At 41.4% G+C, this 25,962-nt stretch overlaps 2 protein-coding genes across 2 annotated transcripts; both read right to left on the bottom strand.

Annotated features, from left to right (window-relative positions):
• Positions 1-366: 366 nt before the first annotated feature.
• Positions 367-11,951, bottom strand: MGARP (mitochondria localized glutamic acid rich protein). Its single transcript, XM_026499370.4, has 4 exons — positions 11,843-11,951; positions 7,853-7,956; positions 2,881-2,974; positions 367-1,190 (listed from the first exon to the last, which is right to left on the bottom strand). The coding sequence occupies exons 1-4, from the start codon at positions 11,922-11,924 to the stop codon at positions 739-741; spliced, it is 732 nt and encodes a 243-aa protein (XP_026355155.2). The 5' UTR covers positions 11,925-11,951; the 3' UTR covers positions 367-738.
• A 7,267-nt stretch (positions 11,952-19,218) lies between these two features.
• On the bottom strand, positions 19,219-24,441 carry NDUFC1 (NADH:ubiquinone oxidoreductase subunit C1). The gene is made up of 4 exons (XM_026499373.4): positions 24,266-24,441; positions 23,634-23,737; positions 20,878-20,957; positions 19,219-19,360 (listed from the first exon to the last, which is right to left on the bottom strand). Exons 1-3 carry the CDS (start codon positions 24,330-24,332, stop codon positions 20,898-20,900), a joined length of 231 nt encoding a protein of 76 aa, XP_026355158.1. The 5' UTR covers positions 24,333-24,441; the 3' UTR covers positions 19,219-19,360; positions 20,878-20,897.
• Between the last annotated feature and the right edge of the window lie 1,521 nt (positions 24,442-25,962).

The raw sequence follows: 25,962 nt of genomic DNA on the forward strand, positions 1-25,962 counted from the left end.
GTTGGTTATAGGTGCTCACTTAGTATCTGCTGAATACTTGAATGAATGAATGAATGAATGATTCCTGGCACTAAGTATAAATCCTCAGTAAACATTGTTTGAACTGAAATAAACTGAAATCAAAGATGTTGGCACAGTCCCCCATGCAATGTAGACAGAACAGACATGTCCATTGCTATAGGCAGAGCTGTCCATAGACGATATGTTTTCTTTGTTCATGCGCTGCTGTATGTTAATCTATAATCAATACTATAACATATTTTATTATATTATACATGATCTTTAATATTATAGACTATATATATATATATATATATATATATATTAGCAAATAAAAACAGAGGCACTACAGATTTTCCAATTTTATTTAAATGAGTTCAAAGCAAAACTCAAGAATCCAGATTACCATACACTAAGGTACAGGCGCAGCAAAATTAAAGTGAATGCAGATTGTACAGATAGCTCAATTCCTATGACATAAAACTTAAATGCAAAGATGGGACTCCGTAAGCTCTTTACCGCAAGGTCATAGTCTGACCTCAGAGAGCAGGAAACTATTGGGACATGTAAAACCTCAAGTCTCAATCCCCAAATCTATCTGTAGATACCAAAAATCTTCAAGGCACATTCAAGTTTTCTAGCAAAGAAGACCACTTTAAAACTACGATGACCGAAACTACAAAAGCACCTATGAGACACTCGATGGCATTTTTGCCTGAAGTGTCCATCAGCAAGACATTAGCCTTGGGCCGGGGTGGCGTCGGAAGCGGCGCTGGCTTCCTCCGGTAAAACACCGCCAGTAGAGGCTTCTGATTCCACGAGAGAATTCTTTTCTTCCCGTTCAGCGTTTGCACCAGGGCACTCCTCCTCCGCTGTCCCTTTGTCGTCATTTCCGGCAACAGCTTCAGCCAAAGCTGCATTCTGAGCCTCTGAGGGCATTTCAGGGCCCACGTCTGCGGCGGCGCCCAGCGCGGCCTGTGTCACCTCGGGCCCAACTTCAGCGCCCACGGCGTCGCTCTCGGCCGGGGCGGCCCCCGCATCCGCCGCACTGGCTGGAGCCTCTTCTCCCGCGGCCGCAACTGTAGCGACTGCAGTGTCTTCGGCATCGACCTCCGGAACTTCCGCGAAAGACACCGCGCAGACTTCGGAGGAACTTGCTTGCTCAGCTCCTGCCACGTTCTCTTTTTCACCTTTAAGATTTAGTCCATTAAGTAAAGGGTTAAAGAGCATGAGAATACAGTGGAAGTCTGCGCATTTTTAAAAAATGAGACAAATCTATCGGTACTGATACGAAATGGTCTTCAAGACAGCCTGTTAAGGGAAAAAAGCAAGGAAGAGAGCAACGTATGCCGTGTGGTCCTATTTGTGCTAGGACAAAAGGGGGTAAGATATACCTAGATACTTTTTATTTGCAAAGACTCCCTAGGAGGATACAAAGAAGCTGGAATTATTGATTGCCTCTGGCGAGGGAAAATGGGAATCTGCTTTTTCATAAATGCTTTTGAACCTGTTAAACTTAAAAAAAATTACAAATATTATTTATTTAAATGCAAGGAACATGAAAATAAACAGCCAACCTTGCATGTGAAATAGCATAGAAAAGAAGCCAACATACTAGTTGATGACTGAGCAATCACTAATCCTCTCGCAACCTCAGTTTTATCAACTGTAAAATGGGACTATTGATAATATCTGCCTCAAAGAGCTATTGTGAGGATTGATTAAAATCATGCGTGTGATAAGGGGTTTAAAACCAAAAGTGTGGGGCACCTGGGTGGCTCAGTAGGTTAAGCACCTGACTCTTGATTTTGGCTCAGGTCATGATCTCAGGGTTGTGAGATGGAGCCCCTCAGTGGGCTTGGGACTCCCTCTGCCCCCTCCACTCTAAATAAATACATACATACAAACATACATACATACATACATACATAGTGCTATGGAAATGTTGTATTTCGTTATTATTACAACCAGCCTTCTCATCATTATATTCAGTAATGTTTATTGATGGTATTCCATTTCTTACTATTGTCATGACTAAAAGGTTAAAATTGGTTCATAAGTAGCAAATATCTGTCCCTAAATAATGATCATAGTAATTGATAATAATGGCATTATAATTGAGATGGAAAAGCAAGCAGTTTAAGGCAAAAAACATACATTAGGGTGAAAATGTAAAGTTTCATGTCTAGTAGTTGCCATTTTATCAATCAGATCAACTGCGGGACTTAACAGACAGGATTGATTATGCTAATGTCAAGTGTGCTTTGGGCAAAGACACATGGGTGATCTTAGCCAAAACTGAAACAAAAATTAGTTTTATATGGGGTGCCTCGGTGGCTCAGTCATTAAGTGTCTGCCTTCGGCCCAGGGCGTGATCCAGGGTCCCGGGATCGAGCCCCACATCGGGCTCCTCCCCTGGGAGTCTGCTTCTTCCTCTCCCACTTCCCCTGCCCGTGTTCCCTCTCTCGCTGGCTGTCTCTATCTCCATCAAATAAATGAACAAAATCTTTAAAGAAAAAATAGTTTTATGATTTAAAAAAAATGAGGGAAATGAGAGGTGAAGCTGCTGAGAGAGACAAATACTAAATTACGCCCGCCTGAATGGAAGCCTGAGTAGGGGAAAAGTAATATTAGCACACAAAGACTTCAAAGCCACTGGTCAGCAGTACAAATGTAGAATGTTTCATTTATCTAAAGCACTCACCCAAAACATATAACAATGTTCTTTAGGTTTTGTTGGGATTTCCCTTTCTGAGTGAACTCCTGCCCAGAGCCATTCTGTCAAGTTAGTAAAGAAGCCAAAAGCAAATAGTGTTCATTGCTAGGCTAAGATCGTGGAAATCAGTGCCGCAAGGGAAAAAAATAATAAATTCACTTTACCTTGAAGTGGATGTAACTCTGCTTTGGTTTTTTCTTTCAAATTTGTTCTATGTTCCGTGTGTTTGGCTTGCTCTGATGTGACCGTCTTGTAAGTCTGAAAGTAAATGTGTGCTTAAGTTTATTTCTTGAGCTCTAAGACTCATCATGCCAAGTTCAAAGGCATATACAATTCAGGGGCGCCTGGGTGGCACAGCGGTTAAGCATCTGCCTTCGGCTCAGGGTGTGATCCCGGGGTCCTGGGATCAAGCCCCACATCAGGCTCCTCCGCTGTGAGCCTGCTTCTTCCTCTCCCACTCCCCCTGCTTGTGTTCCCTCTCTCGCTGGCTGTCTCTGTCTCTGTGGAATAAATAAATAAAATCTTTAAAAAAAAATTTTTTTTTTAAAAAGGCATATACAATTCAAAGACGAGAAACCAATGTATACCAGCTATTCTTCTGCTTCCCCTTTGGAAACTTTTGCTATTAAGTAGAACACTTTAAAAAGGAAAGAAACAAATGCTCTAACAGGAGTCAAAGATAACAGAAAACACACAGTAGATACAAAGATGAAGACAAGGAAGAAAAAACAAATTATGCTAGAATCAAAATATTCTGACAGGCATTTGCAGATATCCTCTGGCATTTATCCCAGAGAAATAGGAACACAAGAGTTCATGGTTGCTTTATTTGTAGTAGCCAAAAGCTGGAATCAGGCTGGGTGTCCCACAACAGGTGAATGGTTAAGCAAACTGTGATGCATCCGAACACGGAACGCTACTCGGGATTAAAAAGGAATGAACTGTCAATACAGGTGTAACAATTTGGATGAGTCTCCAGGTAATTATGCTGAGTGAAAAAAGCCAGTCTCAAAAGATTATATACCTTATGATTCCATTTATGTAACATTCTTGAAATGGAAAGTTATAGAACTAGAGAACAGATCTGTGGTTCCCAGGGCAGGAGGAAGGGAGGAGAGGAAAAAGAGACTGAAGGCAGTTATAAAGGGCTACACAAGGGGTCCTGAGTCTTGGCAGTGGTGGTGAATACACAAATCTACATGTCACAGAACAACCTGGAACTAAACACACACACACACACACACACACACACACACACAAGTGCAAGTAAAAGTCGTGACATCTGAATAAGGACAATGGATTGTATCAATGTCCATTTCCTGGTTGTGATATTGGATTATCACTATATAGGGTGTTAATCACAGGGGGAAATGAAGCGAAGACTATATGAGATCTCTCTGTATTAGCTCTTACAACTGCATGTGAAACTCAATCATCTCATAATAAGTTTAGAAAAAAATCTTCCAAAATAGCATATTTGTAGACCCTAATGAAGATTCCTTAAGTAAGCTAAGGTTATTCCTGCAGCACTATGACCTGACCATCGGTTATTTCAGAAACAGAATCGGGAATAAAGCTATCTTCATCACAGATCCAATGTGCAGGCTTCCTTTCATTTCATATTCAAGTAGTTGTCTCTGACCGATATGCATTTTAACCAATGATATCTTAAAAATGGAAATCTCACTAGTTAGATAATATTGTTTAAATTAGCTCAGCTTTAAAAAAAAATAGGTAGGGACTGATCTCTTAGTAGTAGGATTACAGATTTTTAAAATTTGTATATTTATATATAGTATTCTCTAAATTTGTAATAATCAAAACCCAAGCATCTTATTAAAAATTATACTTTGTAAATTATGAACCATTTTATACCATGTTAAAATTAAACTGTGAGGGGCGCCTGGATGGCTCAGTCGTTAAGTGTCTGCCTTTGGCTCAGGGCGTGATCCCAGAGTCCTGCTTCTTCCTCTCCCACTCCCCCTGCTTGTGTTCCCTCTCTCGCTGGCTTTCTCTCTCTCTGTGTCAAATAAATAAATAAAATCTTAAAAAAAAAAAAAAGAAATCTAATCTTAAAAAAAAAATTAAGCTGTGAAAATGGAAAATCTATAACCTCAGGGGTGGAAATGATAACGAAGCGGCCCTAACAAATCCCCCAGAGTTTGGTGAATTCAGACTTGAATCATCTGGGTTTGAAACCTGCAGAGCAAACAGAATCACCAGGAATGAAAGTCCCCATTTCTGAATAAGAGCAGGGAATACTTTTCTAGTAGGGTGGGAGCTCCTGATAGATTAAATCACTATGCTGAGTCGACCCCCTCCGTTCTCAGTACACGAAAGCTGAGTCTGGGCAGAGGTTCGCATTTCTGAAATGGCCATCCCAGCAGTGACATCCCAAAGAACGTTACTTTTTTTTTGTTCAAGGGGCTAAAACACAAGGTGAGAAGAAAGACTAGTTTAGGCAGAATCGAAGAGATGATATTAGAATGATTCATACTCGTGGCCGAAAGAGTCTAGCTTTTCCAAAGCTAACGTGGTCCAAACAGAGTAGAAAAAAAGGCCTATCAGAAAAGGCCTTTGGAAAGCCTCAAATCTAGACTTTGGAAGTTATTTCCAAATGATTTTCACTTATTATATTGTAAGCATTTTAAAATATCCCACAAATATCTCAGATCCTCAAAAAACTGACGTGACCTGGCTTCTCTTAGATTCTATGAGGCCCTCATAGTAGAAGATTTTACTTGGAAACGAAAAACTGGCTTATGAGCATCTGTGCATTCAATTCAGACAGATCTAGTGCAGGACTTATTTCAGTACAGGATAAGGAAGGGAAGGGGGGCTACTTGAATACAGGTTTTCAGGTGCCTCACATTCTGTATTTCGTCCTGACAAGAGCCTAAGATTCTTGGGAATTAAGGCTTCCACCATTCAAGAGTAAAACCACATATTCTTAGAGGTGGAAGTTTTGGAGATTATCGCCTTGTCTAACTTCCGCTCCCATGGTGAGACAACAAGGCCAGAAAGGGCTCGAAGGCACAGCCCATTTATAACCTTCCAGTTTACAATTGCTTTTGCAAAGAAAGATTTAGTGGACTGGAGAGGTTCATGTCTGGCAGTAATAAACATAATTATGGGTATAGTGAGTTCCAGATGAAATTCCATCTTCCAGCTCCCCACATAATCACTTGGCCCAGGCCAATCTCTGTTTCTCAAATGGCCTACATCCAACCATAGTAGCCCTGGGCCGTGAATTCAACATCAAGCAGTAGATGGTAGAAGGGAAGGAATCCGGGTATGAGTGAAAGCTGATGGATCAGTGGAGGACAATAATATAAGTGACATATTTGAAGTTTCCTAGTTTCTTGAGGCTGTTGAAATTCTGAAGATTAGAATAAGTTATTTTGGTTTGGCCATCTTACATAGAAACTGCTCCTAGTTATGCCTAAAATCCCTTTATGCATATTTCTGTAGGGTCTAACCAAAACGTAGTGACTCTTGTGTACAAGATCTTAGGGTTTCCAAAGAATTTATATTTATTTTGCTTTTATTCACAATGAAGATTAAATTTTGATTTAGAAAGTTTATGACAGGGGCGCCTGGGTGGCTTAGTCGTTAAGCGTCTGCCTTCGGCTCAGGGCATGATCCCGGAGTCCTGGGATCGAGCCCCACATCAGGCTCCTCCCCTGGGAGCCTGCTTCTTCCTCTCCCACTCCCCCTGCCTGTGTTCCCTCTCTCGCTAGCTGTCTCTCTCTCTGTCAAATGAATAAATAAAATCTTTAAAAAAAAAAAAGAAAAGAAAGTTTATGACAAAATGGAGAATGATTTAATAGACTTATCTTATTTAATGCACAAATACGTCATCATTTTAGTCCCAAAATTATACTATCAAAAGCTTTGTTTTACAGTGATTACCCGGGAGGAATGGGTAAAGAGACCAGGAAAGAAAACATTCTTTTAATTTTGCATATGTCTATTTTGAATTTTTAAAAAATATATGAATAAATATTACCTTTTTAAAATAATGAAAGTAAATAAAGATATATAAAACTAGTAAAAACTACGGAGACAGTAAAGAGATTCGGGAGGAAAGAATGAAGAGGTGGAACACAGGGAATTTTTAGGGCAGTGAAAATATTCTGTATGATACTATAATGGATAGATCATTGTACATTTGTCCAAACCCATAGAACGTAAAATACCAAAGGTGAGCCCTAATGTACACTATAGACTTCAGTTAGTAATAATGTATTGCTACTGAGTCATCAGTTGTAACAAATGTACCACACTAATACGAGATTGTTGATGGAGGGAATGTTGAGAGGAGGTATGAGAAGTCTGTACTTTCTGCTGATTCTTCTGTAAACCTAACATGCTCTAAAAAGAAATAGTCTATTGGGCACCTGAGTGGCTCAGTCAGTTAAGCATTTTCCTTCGGCTCAGGTCATGATCTCAGGGTCCTGGGATCTAGCCCCACATCAGGGTCCCTGCTCAGCAGGGAGCCTGCTTCTCCCTCTCCCTCTGCCCCTCCCCACTACTACTGCTCTCTTGCTCTCTCTCAAATAAATAAATAAAATCTTTTAAAAAATGGTTTATTAATTTAAGTTAATCTTTCAAAACAGTTCTTGTTAAATGTTAATAGTACCTACCGTACAGAATTGCTGTAATTATTAAATGAGCCATGAGTCTGTCATGTGATAAACACTCAAATGTCAACTATTATTATCAGTATTTATAATAACAGCATTTTTACTGAAAGTCACCTGTACTTGGCAGTGTATGTTGTATAAGAAATGCTGATTTTACTTAAAAAAAAAATCTTCATAGGGGCGCCTGGGTGGCACAACGGTTAAGCATCTGCCTTTGGCTCAGGGCGTGATCCCGGCGTTATGGGATCGAGCCCCACATCAGGCTCCTCTGCTATGAGCCTGCTTCTTCCTCTCCCACTCCCCCTGCTTGTGTTCCCTCTCTCGCTGGCTGTCTCTATCTCTGTCAAATAAATAAATAAAATCTTCAAAAAAAATCTTCATAATCTGGTATATTTAATTAATCCCATGTCCTGACCTTGATAATGTTGAATTTTACCATAGGTTGTAAATTATATGAATTCCTGGACATTATGGTTCCTTAAACACTTACGTAATATCCACCAGCACTGACTGTGACACCCACAACCAGATAATAGATCATATTTGATCCAGGTGATCCAGGCAATTTGTTAGACGACATCCAGCGAAGAGATGCTAGGAAAACAAGTTGAAACACAGTTAGCTACACCACTTAAGCAAAACTATTTAAAATAATTATATCTTCAAACATTTTCCCCTTCAGTGAACTTAGAGTCTCTTAACATCAAGTGATTTTAGCCTAAGGGAATACGGTATCACAAGGTAGGGTAATAATTCCATTTGACATTTTCCCAATCTCATTTGATTACTTACGAAACCTGTCACCTTCGTGCTTTAGCATCACGCTTTTCTTGGAAAGAGTGCAGGCGTGGGTAGGGAGAAATGACAAAGGCACTGAACAATTTTTTTTTTTAAAGATTTTATTTTTTATTTATTTATTTGACAGAGATAGAGACAGCCAGTGAGAGATGGAACACAAGCAGGGGGAGTGGTAGAGGAAGAAGCAGGCTTCCAGTGGAGGAGCCTGATGTGGGGCTCGATCCCAGAACACCGGGATCACGCCCTGAGCCGAAGGCAGACGCTTAACGACTGAGCCACCCAGGCGCCCCTCACTGAACAATTTTAATAGTCAAACAAGATGCATAAGAAATCCATTTGGTAGATGTACTCTACCACAGGATTCAGTGGAAAAGATTATTTTTTTTCCAAAAGTTGAATTAAATATATTTGTACTTAAAACTTACATGTTAAATAAAACGTGTTGAAATCCAACACATTTCTGTAAGTCTATAATACAAATGTATATGTAGGCAGGAATCTTAATTTTTCTAACAAAAGCCTTTAAAGATGGGCAGATATAAGCTTGTTTAAGACAAAATGTGACAACATGGTCATGTCTGAAACAGTACAATTCTGTACAGACTAATAGACATAGGTAAGAGTACTGTATTATTACATCTAAGTATATAAAACTTGTATATACCATATGCCCTGGAATTGAAATTTTTATAATAGACTCAGAGCTAGAAAGTGCTTAAAGTTCATATAGCTCAAATTCTTTATTTTAAAGATAAAAAAGTAGACACATTTATTTATTCAGTCAACAGAGTTGAGCACCTACTATGTGTCTGGCCTTGTTAGAATCATTAAGGATAGAACTATGAACAAGACATACAAGGTCTGTAGCCTCAAGTAGTTCACTGCCTAGAAGGTGGGAACAAATGTACAAATAATTGTAGACAAATTACCGCAACGCAGCGTGACAAATATTGGAACAGAAGCAAGTAGAAGTTGCAACAACAGCATGAAAATTCAGGGAAAAACCTCAGCTAGTTGGCCCAAGGGACCTGTCAGAATTGGAGAGACATGACCTGGGTTTTGAAGGAAAGTAGAGGAGACTGTCAGATAAATAAGGGGAGAGAAAACTGCACCGGAGGCAGAAGGCACAGCACTGCAAGAGCCGGAGAGCTGGACAAGTGCAAAGTAATTGGATGTGGCCTGACACAGAGGATGGGTGTGAGGACAAGGAAGACGTTTTGGCTTGCGGAGGGCAAATATCAAGACATTTGCACTGATTACAAACCTTTGTAGTAGCAATACTGGAAAGATTTCCTGTATGTGTTTCCAGTTTGGATATAAGGACCATCTCTGAGAAAAAATCTTTTTTCCCCATAAATGTACCCAAAGAGGCTATCGTAAGGGGGTATGGCTTTGACTTGTAGTGGGGCTTTTGTTGGTTTAAAAATACAGCCATTACTAAACAGGGAATATGTTCTGTAGTTGTCAACCAGACATAAATATCAAAAAGATTATTTTAAATAGGAAGCAAGAAAGAAAATCATCAGAGATTTAAGTAAAGACTTAAACACAAATACAATTATGATAGTTATTTAAAGGAGAAATGAAATGGGAAATAAATATTTAATAAAGATTAATTAGTTAAATTTGAGCATATCCACACAAAGTGAAATAGCTATTAGAAGTTTTGCAGGAGAATATTTACTTACGTGAGAAAATATTTACAATATATTAAATGCAAAGTTATAGCAGAATACTCTATACAGGACTATCTCAGTTTTTGGAAATAATGTGCATAAGAATAAAATCCAAGGGGGAAAAAGGTCTGGACCGTTACATACACTAAAACGTAAATGGTGGTACTCCCTGAGTGGTAGGATTACAGGTGACTTCTATTTTGCCTTTCTGCGTTCCTTCCAGTGATCTATTACGAACCCCAATTATGTAGTCATAAAAAGCTAGCTTTAAAAGCAAAAGCCAGAGAACACAATGTGATGAGGCACAGCTAAAATTTTACCCTTCAATAAAACTGAAAGTTTTCTTTTTCGTCAAGACAGAAAGCACCAATAAGAAGGTCAATTAATGTCCATGACCAAAGCCAGATTCCCGGTCAATAATAGTTCTTAAAATACACAAACAAACCAATGCTACGAAAAAAGTAATTAGATGAAAACTAGAGAAAGAACAGTGCTGCAACAGCCAGTATTGCCAACTACCGATTGAGAATTTGTAACCTACTCTTCCCTTACCCCAAGCTGGGGAAGAAATTATCTGAAACGCGTCGCTACAAAAGAGGTGTGTGCGTTTGCGCCTGAAGACCGCGGTGCCTGCGGGAGATAACGCCCAAGGCCACGGTCGCGGGCTCATCTTTCTCCCCTCCCCACCCCCAATCACAACGGCCTCGTTATCTTCAGAACCTTAAAATTAATGGCTTCTCTCTATTTCGTCAGTGAAAAAAAAAAAAAACTGCTCTCACTTACTCAGTATAAAGATCAAGGAAAACGAAGATGCCTTATTCTGTTACTAGTGAGGCAAGCATTTTCAGAGAAAAATAAAGCTAGCTGGACAGACCTTCCTTCCCTCCCACCACCACCATCACCGCCACAGGCCTAATCAAAGTGAATTAAAAAATGGCCCATAGAATTTTCCGCATGAGTGTTTCCCTCTCGGCTCGAATGCACGCTCTGGGCGAAACTAACTCACAAGCCTCAGGAAATGAGGCGAAGTGCAGGGAGAACTGAGAACTTTCCAAGAGGCTGTCGAAGAGCCGCTGGGCTAAGCAGGATGGAAAAGACAGGGGCGCCGGAGGAGGTGTGGGAAGGAGCCCCCGGGAGGGAACCGCGCGGGAGCGCAAAGCCGGCCCGCGGGCCGCCGGCAGCAGGGAGGACAAACACGCGTGCCCACACCTGTGAAGCCCCTACGACGTTCCAGGCACTACAGCCGGCGCGTTCGTCTTCCTCAAGTTTTAGCTCAGTAGCTTCCAGCTCGCACTGCAACTTCCCCTTTAGGAAATTTCTGAATACTAGCTCTCTTTCCATGCCTCCCCAATCTGAAGGCGACAGACACCGGGACGGCTGCGTGGAACCGCTGGATAGCTCCAGGTTTTGGCGCGGCCCCAGGGAAAGTGCTTCGAAGCTCAAGGAGTTAGGCTGCCGAGCCCCGGGCAAGCCTTGAGTTTATTTACTCGGGAGCAATTTACCCAACATTTACTGGGCCCGCACTCCCTCCCGCGCCCTGCCTGGCTCCCTCGTGCCACCCGTTTCCTCTGCCTCCTCGTGAAGCTGGAGAGCGCACGGGTCCCTGTACTAATAAAGGAGTAGGCTACGCGGGCGTTAGCCAGGCACTTTTCTAAGCGCTTTTAACTGCGTATTAACTCATTAAAATTCACAACAATTTCTGTCCCCAGTTTCGAGATGAGGACACAGGCGAAAGCACTTGCCCAAGACCAAGATTCGAACCCAGGAAGCCTAGTTCGGATGCCGAAGCCGCGCTGCAAAGGTTCCCTACTTCCCAAGACTTCAAGAACTTCGGGGCGTCTTCCCTGCGACTTTCCTCCATTTCTCCCCCATCCTCAATCCCAGGCTTCTGCAGCTCGGGCCGGTTCGGCCCACCGGGTGCCGGCAGGTACCGGGGCACCGGCAAATCCGCGCGCGAGGCGCCAGTCCTCTCCAGACTTGGACGCCCGGGTCCGCGCGGCACTCACCGTCCTTCCGGAGCGGCGCGGGGCCGGAGGGCACCCTCAGCGGCAGCGCCAGCGTTTTGGACACCGCCCTGCGCAGATACATCGCGCCCGCTGCCCGCCGCCCGCCGCGCTGAAGACTCCGCAGCCCCGCGCGCACTCGGGCGCGGGGAGCCGGGGCGACCCCGCCCCGGGGAGGAGCGCTGACCCCCGCCCGGCCCCGCCCATGTGTCCCCCCCCCCGGGGGGGGGCGTTAGTCGCTCGCTTCTTCCTCGCCTCACCCAATCTCCAGACTTTGTTGCTTTCTCCGCGGTCCGAGAAACTAGCTGATGGCGCCTTCTCAGAAAAGGAATCGGGAACCGAGAAGTCACCATCACCTGCCTGCCGCGTACTGTTCCACTGAGTGGAACTCCACCGAATAGGCCGGAATTCGCATCGTGATTCGCACCGTGAATTAGATAGATATGGTTCATGATGCTGGATGAAATCTGAACCCATTTTAAGTCGGACTCCCCGTTACCTTTCCTGGGAGTGGAAAGGGTAGCTGGAAGTTTCTTGGAGGTGGAATGAAGAGAGCAGTAGCCTCAGCCTTTCATTAGTGCACTGGGTGATGTTCAGAAGCGTATGAAAATCCCCAGGAAGAGTTGAATCTCTAGGCAATTCCTGTTACGAAAACTTTAAAAATAAAAAATGCTGTATATTCTGTACGGGTTGTGAAATTAGTATTTTCACATGAACTGAGAATGCTGAATTAATAGTTTCTTCCCCCAGATTTCAATTTCTTGTTTCATTGTGGCTACAAGAATTTGTCATGATCCGAATATGGAAACCAATAATTTATGCTTATAGCATTTTCTAAATGATTAATTTTTGGAAGGCACATTTCCTCCTATAATAATCCCTCATATGTGTTTGGTACTTGATAGTTTATAAAGCACTTGCACATATATTATCTTCTTTAATTCTCATTTCAACCGTCTGAGGAAGAGGGTAATTATTACCTTTAGCAAATGGCTTGGTGGTAGGGAGGAATGTCCAAGGACTGATGGTCATGAATTAAAAAATAAAGGACATGATCATAGTTCTTCTAGTTTCAAGTTCTCTTGGCATGATACAGGCACATCTGCACATTTGCTATGTGAATAAACACTACTCGGAGGTTCTACTTCTGCGCCCAATTCTAGTAATATTTAACATACTCCCACTTGAAGAACCCAAAGTCAATGGTTAGAACTGGTTTTTTGAGGGGTGCCTAGAAGTTTAGTCAGTTAAGTGTCTGCCTTTGGCTCAGGTCATGGGCTCAGGGTCCTGGGATCGAGACCCGCATGGAGCCCTCTGCTCAGTGGGGAGTCTGCTTTTCCTTCTCACTCTCCCTTTGTGCTCTCTCTCTCTCAAATAAATAAATAAATAAATAAATAAATAAATAAATAAAACCTAAAAAAAAAAAAAAGAACTGGTTTTTTGATATTCAGAGTAGCTAGCTATCTCTAGTGATTAAACACTTGAATAAGAGCAATTAGGTAATCTGTAGTTAATGAGCCATCAAATTTAGATTTCCAAGCAGTGCAAGAAGGGGCTAGGCCTCCACCAAGTTGGTAGTCCTGAAAGTAGTAAAATGTGGGTTAGTGCACTTACTACCTTGACCAGCATCAAGTATACATCTCTGGCAACTAGACATGGGCTATCTCCCTGGGGTGTAGAATTTTAATGAGCTGCTAGCAGCTAGGAGTAATGGACAAATCAAACCAAATCGGCCTTCCACTATGGCTCTTTCATTCCCTGGTGTACTTGGGGATGAATTTTTCCTTGGCTGCCAGGGAGAGGAAGTGAATGCATTTAAATGAATTAATGTATGAATTATACCGTTATTTAATGCGTTAGAAGCTCCCCTAAAAAGGATTTTTTCCAAGTAAATATTTGTAAATGATGGTGGCTCTTAGGACACTGTTCAAGGCTCCTTTTCGGAATCCAGTTGTATTCTAGTTCTGGGTGTAGTCTGAGTTCTTCCAGATCACCTCCAGGTTGCATAGTAGCCACCCAATCTCAGTCAGTTAAACTCTAAGTATCTGTCAAAATGCTTACAAGATGCTTGGGACCATGCTAGATGCCGGAGATTGTTATAATTTATTTCAAAAATATTTATCAAGTATCTATTATGTTAGGCACTGTTCCAAGGCATTCTCCAATGAACAAGATAAAATTTCTGCTATCATACGGTTGTTATACTTGCAGGTACATGAGACATGGGACCAACATCTTTTCTCAGAGGTAGGTACCAAGCCCACCATCAATGGGGCAAATGATCACAAACCTCTGATCAGATATTAATAATAAATGTAATCTAAGGCCTTTGGTTAAAACCAAACTAGTTTTAACAATGCAAACTGATTGGTTTAAACAATGCAAGCATAACACACATATACAGGCCTTTAAAAGCTTTTCCCAAAGTATTGTCTCATCTATTTTTATACTTTATCCTCTGAACAATCCCAAGGGATATTGGATAATGCTGATTACCCCTATAACACATATGAGAAAAACTGGGGTAGTATAGTACTATAGTTAAGAGCATGAATTTGGGAGCCAGATACCTGGTCTATTTAACTGGTCTGAGTAAAATACGGACAATTCCTTTATTTATAGGGTTGGTGTGAACTCTAAAGCACATTAGGTATGAAATGTGCTCCCCTAGTTGGAGGAGGCAGTGCAAGATTCTGACTTCCAGCCCAAGCTGGAGCTCAAGGTTCCTTTTACCATATTCTGCTGCCTTTCAATGCACACATGACAGGATCCATTGTATTCCACTCTCTTATCATACGGTAAGATCTAGTGGGGAGCCTATCATGTCCTCTAGGTTGGATGTGGCCATGCCAGCTGGGAGAGGCAGGAACTGTGAGTTAAAGAGTGACACTTTCCAGGTCGTATTCGTCTTAGTTAAAAGCTCGAAGCATTTCTTTTTTCCTTTTTTTCACATAAGCTCCGTGTGCAATGTGGGGCTTGAACTCACAACCCTGAAATCAAGAGCCTTACGCTCCGCCGACGGAGCCAACCAGGCACCCCAAGCTCAATGTCTCTTGGATCAAAGAGAATTTTCTACCCATTCTACTGCTCCTGTAGAATATGGGGCTTTTCATTTTGATGGCAAACTCTTCACATCTTGGTGAAACACTTCCCATAGGACATGGGAGGACATGCCCATGGGTTGTCAAATTCACTCTGTGGCAAGCTGTTTCTCCCAAATGCAAGAGAATTTTAACATAGGTCTTTGCTGTAGAAGACTGAGAAGCTCAGACAATAATTTCCCAGCTGTTGGTTACATTGTTTATAATACTGCCCTTGAGCACATCCTTGACATTTTTCTTGGTCTGGTTGGGAAAACAAGAATCAAGGGTCAGGGACAATTTGGCTTACCTAAGATGGACTCCACCTAATCGTGATTGCTGACAAAGAAGATATTAATCTTGAAAACATACTGTAAGGGTCCTCTACTGGCAATATTAATCATACTTACTCAAGGTTTAAGTGCTATAAATTAAAAGCAATTTTCAAAGACTAAGTGATTTTCTGGGCTCCAACAAAAGTTAGAAAAAGCTTTTTTTCTTTTTTAAGATTTTATTTATTTAAGAGAGGGAGAGAGAACACTAGTGGGGGGAGGAATAGAGGAGGAGGGAGCAGCAGACTCCCCGCTGAGCAGGTCCCAGGACCCTGAGATCATGACCTGAGCTGAAATCAGATTAACCGACTGAGCCATCCAGGCACCCTGTTGCTTTGTTTTTCTTAACACTAAATCCTTGGGGTATAATCTGTACAAATTTGGATGGCTTAGGACAACAGAAATAGATTCTCACAGTTTGGGGCACTCCAAGTGTGAAATCAAGCTGTCAGCAGGGCCACGCCCACTCTGAAACTTGTAGGGGAGAATCCTTCCTTGCCTTTTCCAGCTTCGGAGTTTGTCGGTAATCCTTGGCTTGTGGATGCATCACTCCAGTCTCTGCCTCTATCATTACATGGAGGTCATCTCCCTGTGTGTCTATCTTCTCATAAATATGCCAGTCATATTGGAGTAAGGATCCACTTTAGGCCTGTATGAGCTCATCTTAACTAATTACATCTGCAACTACCTTATTTCCAAATAAGGTCACATTCTGAGATACTGAGGGTTAGGACTACAACATATCTTTTGGGGGGACACAATTCAACCTATTACTTCCTATACTTGAAACTGAGTTTATATAGCCTGTTTTTTCCATGGCAACTTAAGAAAATAATTTAGGGGCACCTAGCTGACTCCGTCAGAAGATCATGCAACTCTTGATCTCAGGGTTGTGAGTTCAAGTTCCACATTGGGTGTACAGCTTACTGAAAAATGAATGAATGAATGAATGAATGAATGAATAACTAAATGACTATCTCACAGGTACTAAATCTGAAAAAAGGTCTACCTTTTAAAAAAAATTATTTATTTATTTGAGAGAATGAGTGAGAGAACATTGTGGGGGGGGGGGGAGTGGGGCAGAGGGAGAGGGAGAAGCTGACTCCAGGCTGAGCAGAGAGCCCAAACTGGGGCTTGACCCCAGGATCCCCGGATCGTGACATGAGCTGAGGGCAGATCCCAGGACCCTGGGACCATGACATGAGCTGAAGGCAGATGCTTAACCACTGAGCCACCCAGGCGCCCCTGATTTTGATCTGATAAAAATCTTGACTCTATTTGACAAAGGATTTTGTCTGCACCTTCTTTTTTTATGGAAACTCTCCTACATTATTACTAAAGAAACCATAATTTGGCCACAGTTCCTCTTTGGAATTTAGAGTCAGAATGATTCTTGTTCAGTCCAACTACACTCTTCAACTTAGATGTAAATCTAGGAACTATTGACTGTGGCCTCTTACAATGTGGATTGGGTTAGAAAAGAAAATTGTGTAAAGAAAACAGTTAGAGGGGCGCCTGGGTGGCTCAGTTGTTAAGCGTCTGCCTTCGGCTCAGGGCGTGATCCCAGCATTCTGGGATCGAGTCCCATGTCAGGCTCCTTGCTGGGAGCCTGCTTCTTCCTCTCCCGCTCCCCGTTTGTGTTCCCTCTCTTGCTGGCTGTCTCTCTGTCAAATAAATAAAAAAGAAAAAGAGAAGAAAGAAAGAAAGAAAGAAAGAAAGAAAGAAAGAAAGAAAGAAAGGAAGGGAGGGAGAAAGAAAGAAAGAAAGAAAGAAAGAAAGAAAGAAAGAAAGAAAGAAAGAAAAGAAAAGAAAGCAAGCAGTTAGGTAGCAGGGCTAAGAGCAAGAGTTTTGATAACATTTGAGTTCCAGACCCCTTATTACTGGGCTCAGGTGCATTCCTGTTCTTGGTGTCTGTGGGTCACTCTGTATGCTCATAACTTTTTTTTTTTTTTTTTTTTTTTTAGCTTCACACAGTTTGAGTTAGGTTTCAGTATTTAACTTAGAAATCATTTCCACCAGTGCCACTATATGCACAACTCTAGGTTACTCAAAAAATAATCTGCATCTGTGCTATCCAATAAAGCAGCCACCAGCCTCATGCGGCTATTCAAACTAATGAAAATGAAATATTCAAAATGCGGTCACATTAATCACATTCCAAATGCTCAATATCCACATGGGACTAGTGGATAGCAGAACATTTCCACCAATACAGAAAAGTTCTTTTGGACAGCCCGGTCTTCAGGAATGGCTCCCCCTGGAGTCATACAGGCATAGACAAGATGAAAGTCTGCACAGGGTAGCTATGTTTGCAAGGCCTGACATACAGTTGATATTGTTTATAATTTATTTTCAACTGAGGTTACCAGTTTCTGGAATTTCAAGTGTCTTGGAGTTTTCAATTCCCTTTTGGGAGCTGTATTTTTAAAAGTTTCTTTTAGTGGAATGTGCCTTGATTTGGGAGCTGATACCTGACTTCTTGTTTTTTGTTACCATGTGAGGACATTAGTCCCCTACTGCTGCTACAACAAACACTGTTTCAAAACAACACAAATTTATTATCTTACAAGTTTTGTTTTGTTTGTTTTTTTGGGTGAGAAAGCCAACACACTTCTCATTGGGCTAAAATCAAGGTGTCAGCAGGACTGTGTTCCTTTCTGGAGGCTCCAAGGGAGAATTTATTTGACTTTTCCATTCCTTGGCTCTTGGCCCCTTTCCACCTTCAAACCTAACAATGGCCAGCTGAGTCTTTCTCACATCACATCACTGACACACTCTTCTGCCTCCCCCTTCCACTTAAAGGATACTTGTGATTTCATTGGGCCCAACCAAATAATCCAGGATAATCTCACCCTCTAAATGTCAGACAGTGATTAGCAAACTTAATTCCATCTGTAACCTTAATTCCCCTTGGCTGTTTAATCTAACATGCACAGATTCCAAAGAGTAGGCGGCAGTCATCTTTGGAATCCAGCGTATCTACTACAGTGCTGGGGGGCAAATCATTCACCTCTGGTTTTTGCATTTGTATAATTGATGAGATTGGTCTGTATAACCCCTAAGGTCCTTTCCAACTCTATCAGCTACAGCTCCAAACTAACAAAAGTTCATAGTAACTATTATATCTCGCTTTTCACTGAATTTGCATTAAATAATTAATCTGAAATAATGTTAATTCTGAATTTATGTTCAGACGTGACTTCGAAAGTTATCAGGCCGTGAATCTCCCAGAGTAAGTGTTGGCCACAGGCCCAAACACACACAAAACCAATTCCAATGCTGTCTTTCCACTTAACATCAGAATGGAGACGTAAATAATGAATTTTCAAATGTGGGATACACTAAATGTTTAACTCACAAGTGAAGGAAGTGGCACATAAGTAAGTTCTAGCTGATACACAAGAAAGTTTCTTTTTCTCCCACAAGAAAGGATTTTAATCAGGGATAAATGAATTTTGTGTCTATTAACCCTCTCTCCCTTTTCTTAGGAGTTTGCCAAGTCGTATTTCAAAAAGGAATAACAAACTGGTGCTGTAACTGGAGAGTACAAAAGTCATCCAAACGACAATCCTTCAAAGTCAAGGAAATGGGGTCAGAACACACTAGAAATAAAAGTAAAGGATTCACCTTTCCTTTCTGACTTACCAGAACGGCTTCTCTAGAAGAAAACAGCATTTGGGTTCTTTAGTATTTTGAGTAATAAAGTAGTTCTATCACCCTGACACATTCAAGAATATTTGGAATAGAAATTAAACGTTGATACGAGGAGAAAAAAAAGTTGACATGAGGACTAAATCCTTCAGCAGTGATTTTAAATCCATCTCCTTAACAAGTTTTCTTACCGATGTGTCCTTAATTACCAGTGACCCTGTTATCAGATGGTACTTTCTACATCAAAATACTTCTGGTGATGCACTTCAGAACTGACATTTTCTACATAGTCACAACACATACAATCGGAAGAATACAGAAGTATTATTTTTTCATTTAATGATGCAAAACACAAACGCTGATTTGACATACATTCACATATAATTTCTTCTCTCATTTTACAACTCAACAGATTGGTGAATCCAAAGGAACCAGTATCATCACTATATGGAGCATACCTACAATGAAGAGAAAAAAACCGAGAACTATAGCATTAACCAGCAGAAATAATATTAAAATTAGACCATTCTGAATAATTCACCTTAGAGAATCTGGGAAAGTCTAGAAAACAAATCCACAAAGAGTATCAAGCCTTCATTTTACTCAAGTTTTAGCAAAAAATACTTCATGTGACCTAGAAGATAGTAGCAAAAGCATATCTATTTCATGTTTATCTCTTGCCTGGCTGACCAAAGTAGTGAGAGCAAGGTGATATTAATATGAAAAAAGAAATGAAAAATTTGGATAATTAAACCCTAAAGGGCTGAGTTTGAGAGTTGTTAAATATTTTTTAAAAAGTGTATGCTAGTGATTACTAATGTTACCTACTTTAATCAAACTAATCCATGAAAGCTAAGATTTATAAGTGATTTATTATTTTACAAAAGGATTAATATAGAATTTCTTTAAAAGGATTTTCAGAAATACACTATGTGTGCATATATATACATATATATATAAATATAAAATACACTCTTTCTTTTAAACCACAGAGCATGCAGAGTATAGTATCTTGTTCACAGCTAGACTTTACTAGGAATTATCCAATTGGGTGTTAGTTGTAGTGACAATCATAATGAAATGGTCATACAGTAAAAGATTTACCAATCTACTGCCCTTATACATTCATCCATTGTACAAATATTAAATTACCAGTAGGCCCAGGCACTGAGCAATTTGCTGAGTACATTATGATTAATAAAATAGACAGGGTTTCTGTTCTCTGGAATTTACACTCACTCAGGTGTCATTTATGACAAATTGATATTAAGAAATACATACACAAATAATGGTAACTTGTCTTCAGTGTTATAAAGTCACTGTGTAGAGTACCATTAGATTTACAAAAATGATATGATTTTGGTTTCATTCTTTTTTTTTTTTTAAAAGATTTTATTTGTCAGAGAGAAAGAGAGGGAGAGAGTGCACACGCACACATGCACGCGCACATACAAGCAGGGGGAATAACAGGCAGAGGAAGAAGCAGGCCCCCCCACTGAGCGACGGACCCAATGCGGGACTCGATCCCAGGACCCTGGGATCACGCCCCGAGCCAAAGGCAGATGCTTAACTAACTGAGCCACCCAGGTGTCCCAATTTTAGTTTCATTCTTAAACACAACTTTTTTTGAACACGGTCAAAGCGTAATGATTAAAAATGATGCTAAAAGATGATTATGCTGAGAGATGCTTCAGATAAGATATTAAAATTCATAAATTTGTCACAGACAGGAATATCAGTGCTAACAAGTACAAGCTCAATAGGGGTGCCTGGGTGGCTCAGCTGGAGGAGCATGCAACTCAATCTCGGGGTTGAGTTTGAGCCTGACATTGGGTGTAGAGATTAATTTAAAAAAAAAAAAACAAAAACCTTAAAAAAAGTATAAACCCAACAAAAAAACCCCCAAAATACATTATTTAAAAAGAAGTCAAATTAACTTGCATAATTAATTAATCCTATAAAATTGCTTACTTACCATATTAGTATTTCAATAGTTTATTCCAACCCATTTCTTCTTTTATACTCTAAAACATCTTCATTATGCTGTTTGATGAGCTAGAAGTAGGTAACAATTAAAATTAGAAATGTAATCTTCCTGGCAACTTAAAGAGGCTAACCAATGAAATTATATTTGGTATTAAAGAGGTATACAAGAGGAATAAGCATAGATTAAAAGAATTACAACTATTCTAGAGGTGAGGGAGGGCATGGGGGCACTGGGACCTGGATTTGCTTTTCTTTTTGTTTTAAAGATTTATTTGTCAGAGAGAGCGAGCGAGAGCACAAGCAGGGGGAGCAGCACACAGAGGGAGAAGCTGACTCCCTGCTAAGGAAGGAGCCGGATATGGGACTCAATCCTAGCACTCTAGGATCATGACTTCAGCTGAAGGTAGACCCTTAACCAACTGAGCCACCCAGGTGTCCCTCTTTTCCTTTTCTTTTTTTTTTTTTTTTAAGATTTTATTTATTTATTCATTTGACAGAGATAGACAGCCAGAGAGAGAGGGAACACAAGCTGGGGGAGTGGGAGAGGAAGAAGCAGGCTCATAGCGGAGGAGCCTGATGTGGGGCTCGATCCCAGAACGCCAGGATCACGCCCTGAGCCGAAGGCAGACACTCAACGACTGAGCCACCCAGGCGCCCCTCCTTTTCTTTTTTAAAGAGAGTTTTATTTTTTTTTTCAAGATTTTATTTATTCATTTGTCACAGAGAAAGAAAGAGAGAGAGCGCACACAGCAGGGGGAGCAGCAGGCAGAGGGAGAAGTAGGCTCCCTGCTGAGCAAGAAGCCTGACAGGGACTCATCCCAGGACCCTGGAATCATGACCTGAGCTGAACGCAGACACTTAACCAACTGAACCACTGAGATGTCCCTGGATTTGCTTTTCTAAACAAAGTTGGAAAAGCAAAAAAAAAAAAAAAAAAAATTACAGCTATTCTAGTTAAAAATAAAAGGCTTAGAGGTGCAAGTCCAAAAACTATGAATGGTATATACTAGTTCATTTCAATCTAACATACTAAATTTGAGAAGGCAGCCCTTACGAGTTTAATTAATTAGCCAATTAATTAATTAATTTTTAAAGATTTTATTTATTTATTTGACACAGAGAGAGACAGAGAGGGAACACGAGCAGTGGAAAGGGGGAGTGGGAGAAGGAGAGGCAGGCTCCCCGCCAAGCAGGGAGCCTGATGCGGGGCTCGATTCCAGGATCCTGGGATCATGACTTACACCCAAAGCAGACACTTAACTGAGCCACCCAGGCGCCCCCCCCTTATAAGTTTAAATTCAACTTCTGCCACATAAATTATTTCATTCAGTGGGTAATTAATGTAATAGAATAACTTACCATGGAGGAGCTAAACCAACACAATCAACCAGAACTGAGTTATTAAATGAGGTCTAAGCTGGTTGCTGGGTGTGTTATACTTCTATCTTTATGATACTGTGAGTGACCAACCCCATCCTCCAACTATGTGTATCAATTAGATGTCACGGGAGATAGACACTTTCTTAGGACCACTGTCTGACAGAATATGCAACCAAAACAATGGTTGATATGGGGTGACATTTGCTGCAATCAAAGATCCAATTTCAGTAAGAGTTCTCAGTAGCAATCAAATTTTTTGGGGGAAAATTTTAAATTAAAACTTCATTATGACAAATATTATTTTAAAAAGGATTAGTTACTGTTGTTGTTATGCTGTAAATGACTTTCGACATCTCTTGCTCCTTATCAACAAGACTTTTTCTTTTTTAAAGATTTTATTTTATTTATTTGACAGAGACAGAGAGCACAAGCAGGGGGAGTGGCAGGCAGAGGGAGAGGGAGTAGTGGGCACCCCGATGGGCAGGGAGCCCAATTCGGGACTAGATCCCAGGGCCCCGGGATCATGACCCAAGCCAAAAGCAGATGCTTAATGACTAAGCCACCCAGGTGCCCCATCAACAAGCCATTTTAATGAGAAAATCCAAAATAAGAGATCTAAGAATTAGAGGTGGGAGGCAATGGAGAAAGCCTCTAACCCATTAGATACAAAACAAAATAAATACTAATACAGCACACAGACTTTGAGTCAACTTCAAGAAAATTTATCTACAGAGAGGCAGTATTTCACAATGGTCTATATTGTAATTCTTTAGTCAGGGAGAACTGGGTTTAGCAAACTAATTTCTCCAAGCGTTTTATCTATAAAAAGGCAACAATAATAGTACCTACTACACAGTGTTGTTGAAAAGATTGAGTTTTTACATGTAAAGCATTTGGCATACTGTAAAGACGAAAAAAAAGCTGCTACATACTAAGTACAATTTCCAACAATGTATTTACGCAAACATTGATTAAAATCTTATGTTCTGGAAGTCTAGGGGACTTAATTTGTATAGCTTGTCCATTGATGGTTTGTCCCCTATGGCATTTGAAAAAAAGTGTCTTCATAAAACCCAACCAGCCTCCATCTTCATTAGCAAGTAAAGGACAATTAATAGTAAAATTGCCATTCATCACAAAACCATGCTCATTAACAACGAATGACGTAAGTTTCGGCCTCATCGTACTTTCTCGATGCTGCTGAAATCCTTAATATTTCTTTTTGTCTTTGGGATTTCCCTTATGTAACTAGCAATTACATAAATATCCAATTGGATGGGAGATTTGCTCAGCAACAATCTCACAATGACATTTCTCCTCCCCACGGTGTCGGGGTCGCACGACCTCAAGGGAGTAAAAACTCACATAGATCCATAAGAAGACGGAGGTGCCCAAGGTCAGCCCAACTTTCAGCCAGTCAGGTCTGTCATGTGGTGGCTCCCGAACGTAGAATTTCGATCGCGCGGAAGCTGAAAGCGGACAGTGTCTGTAAATCGATAACGTATTCCTTGTACTGAAAAACTTAACATTTACGTGTGTATTACTGCATTTAATTCTCCCTTCCATCCCTCCCTCCCCCCCTTAAACAGCTACGGAAACAGAGGTTCAGAGAGGTCAAGCTAACTCCCCCGGAGCCACCGGCACAGCCAGACCCAGCCGCCCCTGTCCTCCAGGACGCTCTCAAAGCCTCGTAAACTGGCTTTGCGGAGCCTCAGATGACTCCGGAGTCGGCGGGAAGCGGCCCCAAGAGGGTCTGCAGGACCAGCCTGCAGCGGGTAGAGTCCATTCGTAGAGACCAAGGGCTGTCCGCACTAAGAGAAGGGTCGGCGGCGGGTGATGGGGAACCTAGAGTCAGGGCTGGGATCTGGGACTCAGGCCGGCGAAGGTCACTACAGGACGGGCCCGGGCCCAGACGCCCCCTGCCCCCGCGGGCTGGGTTCATCCTGGTAGTGGCAGACAGGAAGGTCGGGTCGGCCTGAGCGGAGAGGGACACTCACAGCCGCTTGAGAGCCTGGTAGGAGCCAACAGCTTGGAGAACGGGCGCAACAACGCGGGCGGCGCCATCTTGCTGAGCAAAGCTCCGCCTTTCCGCAACCGCGTCTCCCCTGAAGTCGGCGCGCAGCCGAGCGCCCCCTTGCGGAACGAAGTGCGGGATTCGCCAGCTACCCAGCCGCGCTACTAAGAAAAGATGTTAACTCGAGAATCCTGGTTATTGCCTGGTACTCTAGCTCTCCTCGTCTCAGCCTTCTGTCTGTAAAATGGGGTTTGGGAGGAAATGATTAAAGGAGGAAAGAGGTAGTTTATCCACTTCACTGTCCCGTGAGAATTTCAGGCACCTCCTCCAAGGATACGCAAGAGATTTACTAAAATCTTGCTACATGAGCCAGAAAACTGAAAATATTGTGTTGAGTAACCACTAGAACTTTGAATTCTGCGTTCCAGACACTGTACACTATGTAGCATATGGTTTACATGCATCGACTCATTTCATCCTCACAACGACCGTTTGATATACCTTATTACCCTCAGTTTACAGATGAAGCTCAAAGGCAACTTACTCATCCAAGGTGAGATACCATATATTTGAAGAGACTTCTCAGAGTTCCCCAAGTCTGCTCACACACACTATCGTGGTAAATCTTCACATCGCCGTGAGGAAGAGAGAACCTTCGTGTTTTGGAAGTGCCCGGACCGGCTCACGCTCAGGATCCCACAGCTGGAGGAGGTGGGATTCAGACTGAGGTCTGCGGACCCCAGATCTAGTGATCCTCCTTAGCCCATCTAACAGACTTGGACAGTCCCCTGAGGCCATGAGCTTTATAACAGGGCACAAAGAGTCAAGTTTAAAACGCCATTCCTGTAGACCATCTTTCAGCTTTTGATTTTTAGGCAAATTACTTAATCTCTCTATACCTCAGTTTTATAGCTGTAACATAAAACCTATCTTTTTTTTGTTGTTTGTTTAAAGATTTTATTTATTTATTTGACAGAGAGAGAGAGAGAGAGAGACAGCCAGAGAGAGAAGGAACACAAGCAGGGAGAGTGGGAGAGGAAGAAGCAGGCTCCCAGTGGAACAGGGAGCCTGATGCAGGGCTCGATCCCAGCACCCTGGGATCACGCCCTGAGCTGAAGGCAGATGCCTAACGACTGAGCCACCCAGGCGCCCCCATAAAACCTACCCTATATGATCTTTGGGAAGCTTATAAATTGTCTGGTAGTTGTAAACAACTTGTTTTTGCCTACCAAAGACATTGTACTGACAATAGGTTTTATCTTTCGTAATTGAGCCAGATTTTGTGCCTTCACTTCTCAATTCAATCTGATGTCTAAGGACCATGTAAAAATATGTATATAAGTAAAAGAAATAATGAATTTTAATACTTTAATCCTTTAAACTTAATGCCATTTAGGATCATTTTAAAAGCACAATGAATGTTAGTAAATCTTTTTTCTCTATATATTTTCTTTTTCCTTAAAAAAAAGTTTCTTTTTTAAGTAAGCTCTATGCCCGGCGTGGGTCTTGAATTCACCACTCCATGATCAAGAGTCGCGTGCTCCACTAACCAAGCTAGCCAAGTGCCCATCTCTATATTTTCTTTAGCAATATTACTGGGGAAAAAAATTTAACCAAAAATTATTGTACTATGCTTTCTGGTTCATTTTTACATGCAACTGATGGCTAATTGGATTGCTA

Source organism: Ursus arctos, unplaced genomic scaffold (assembly GCF_023065955.2).
Source record: "Ursus arctos isolate Adak ecotype North America unplaced genomic scaffold, UrsArc2.0 scaffold_11, whole genome shotgun sequence".
In the NCBI taxonomy this organism is placed as follows: domain Eukaryota; kingdom Metazoa; phylum Chordata; class Mammalia; order Carnivora; family Ursidae; genus Ursus; species Ursus arctos.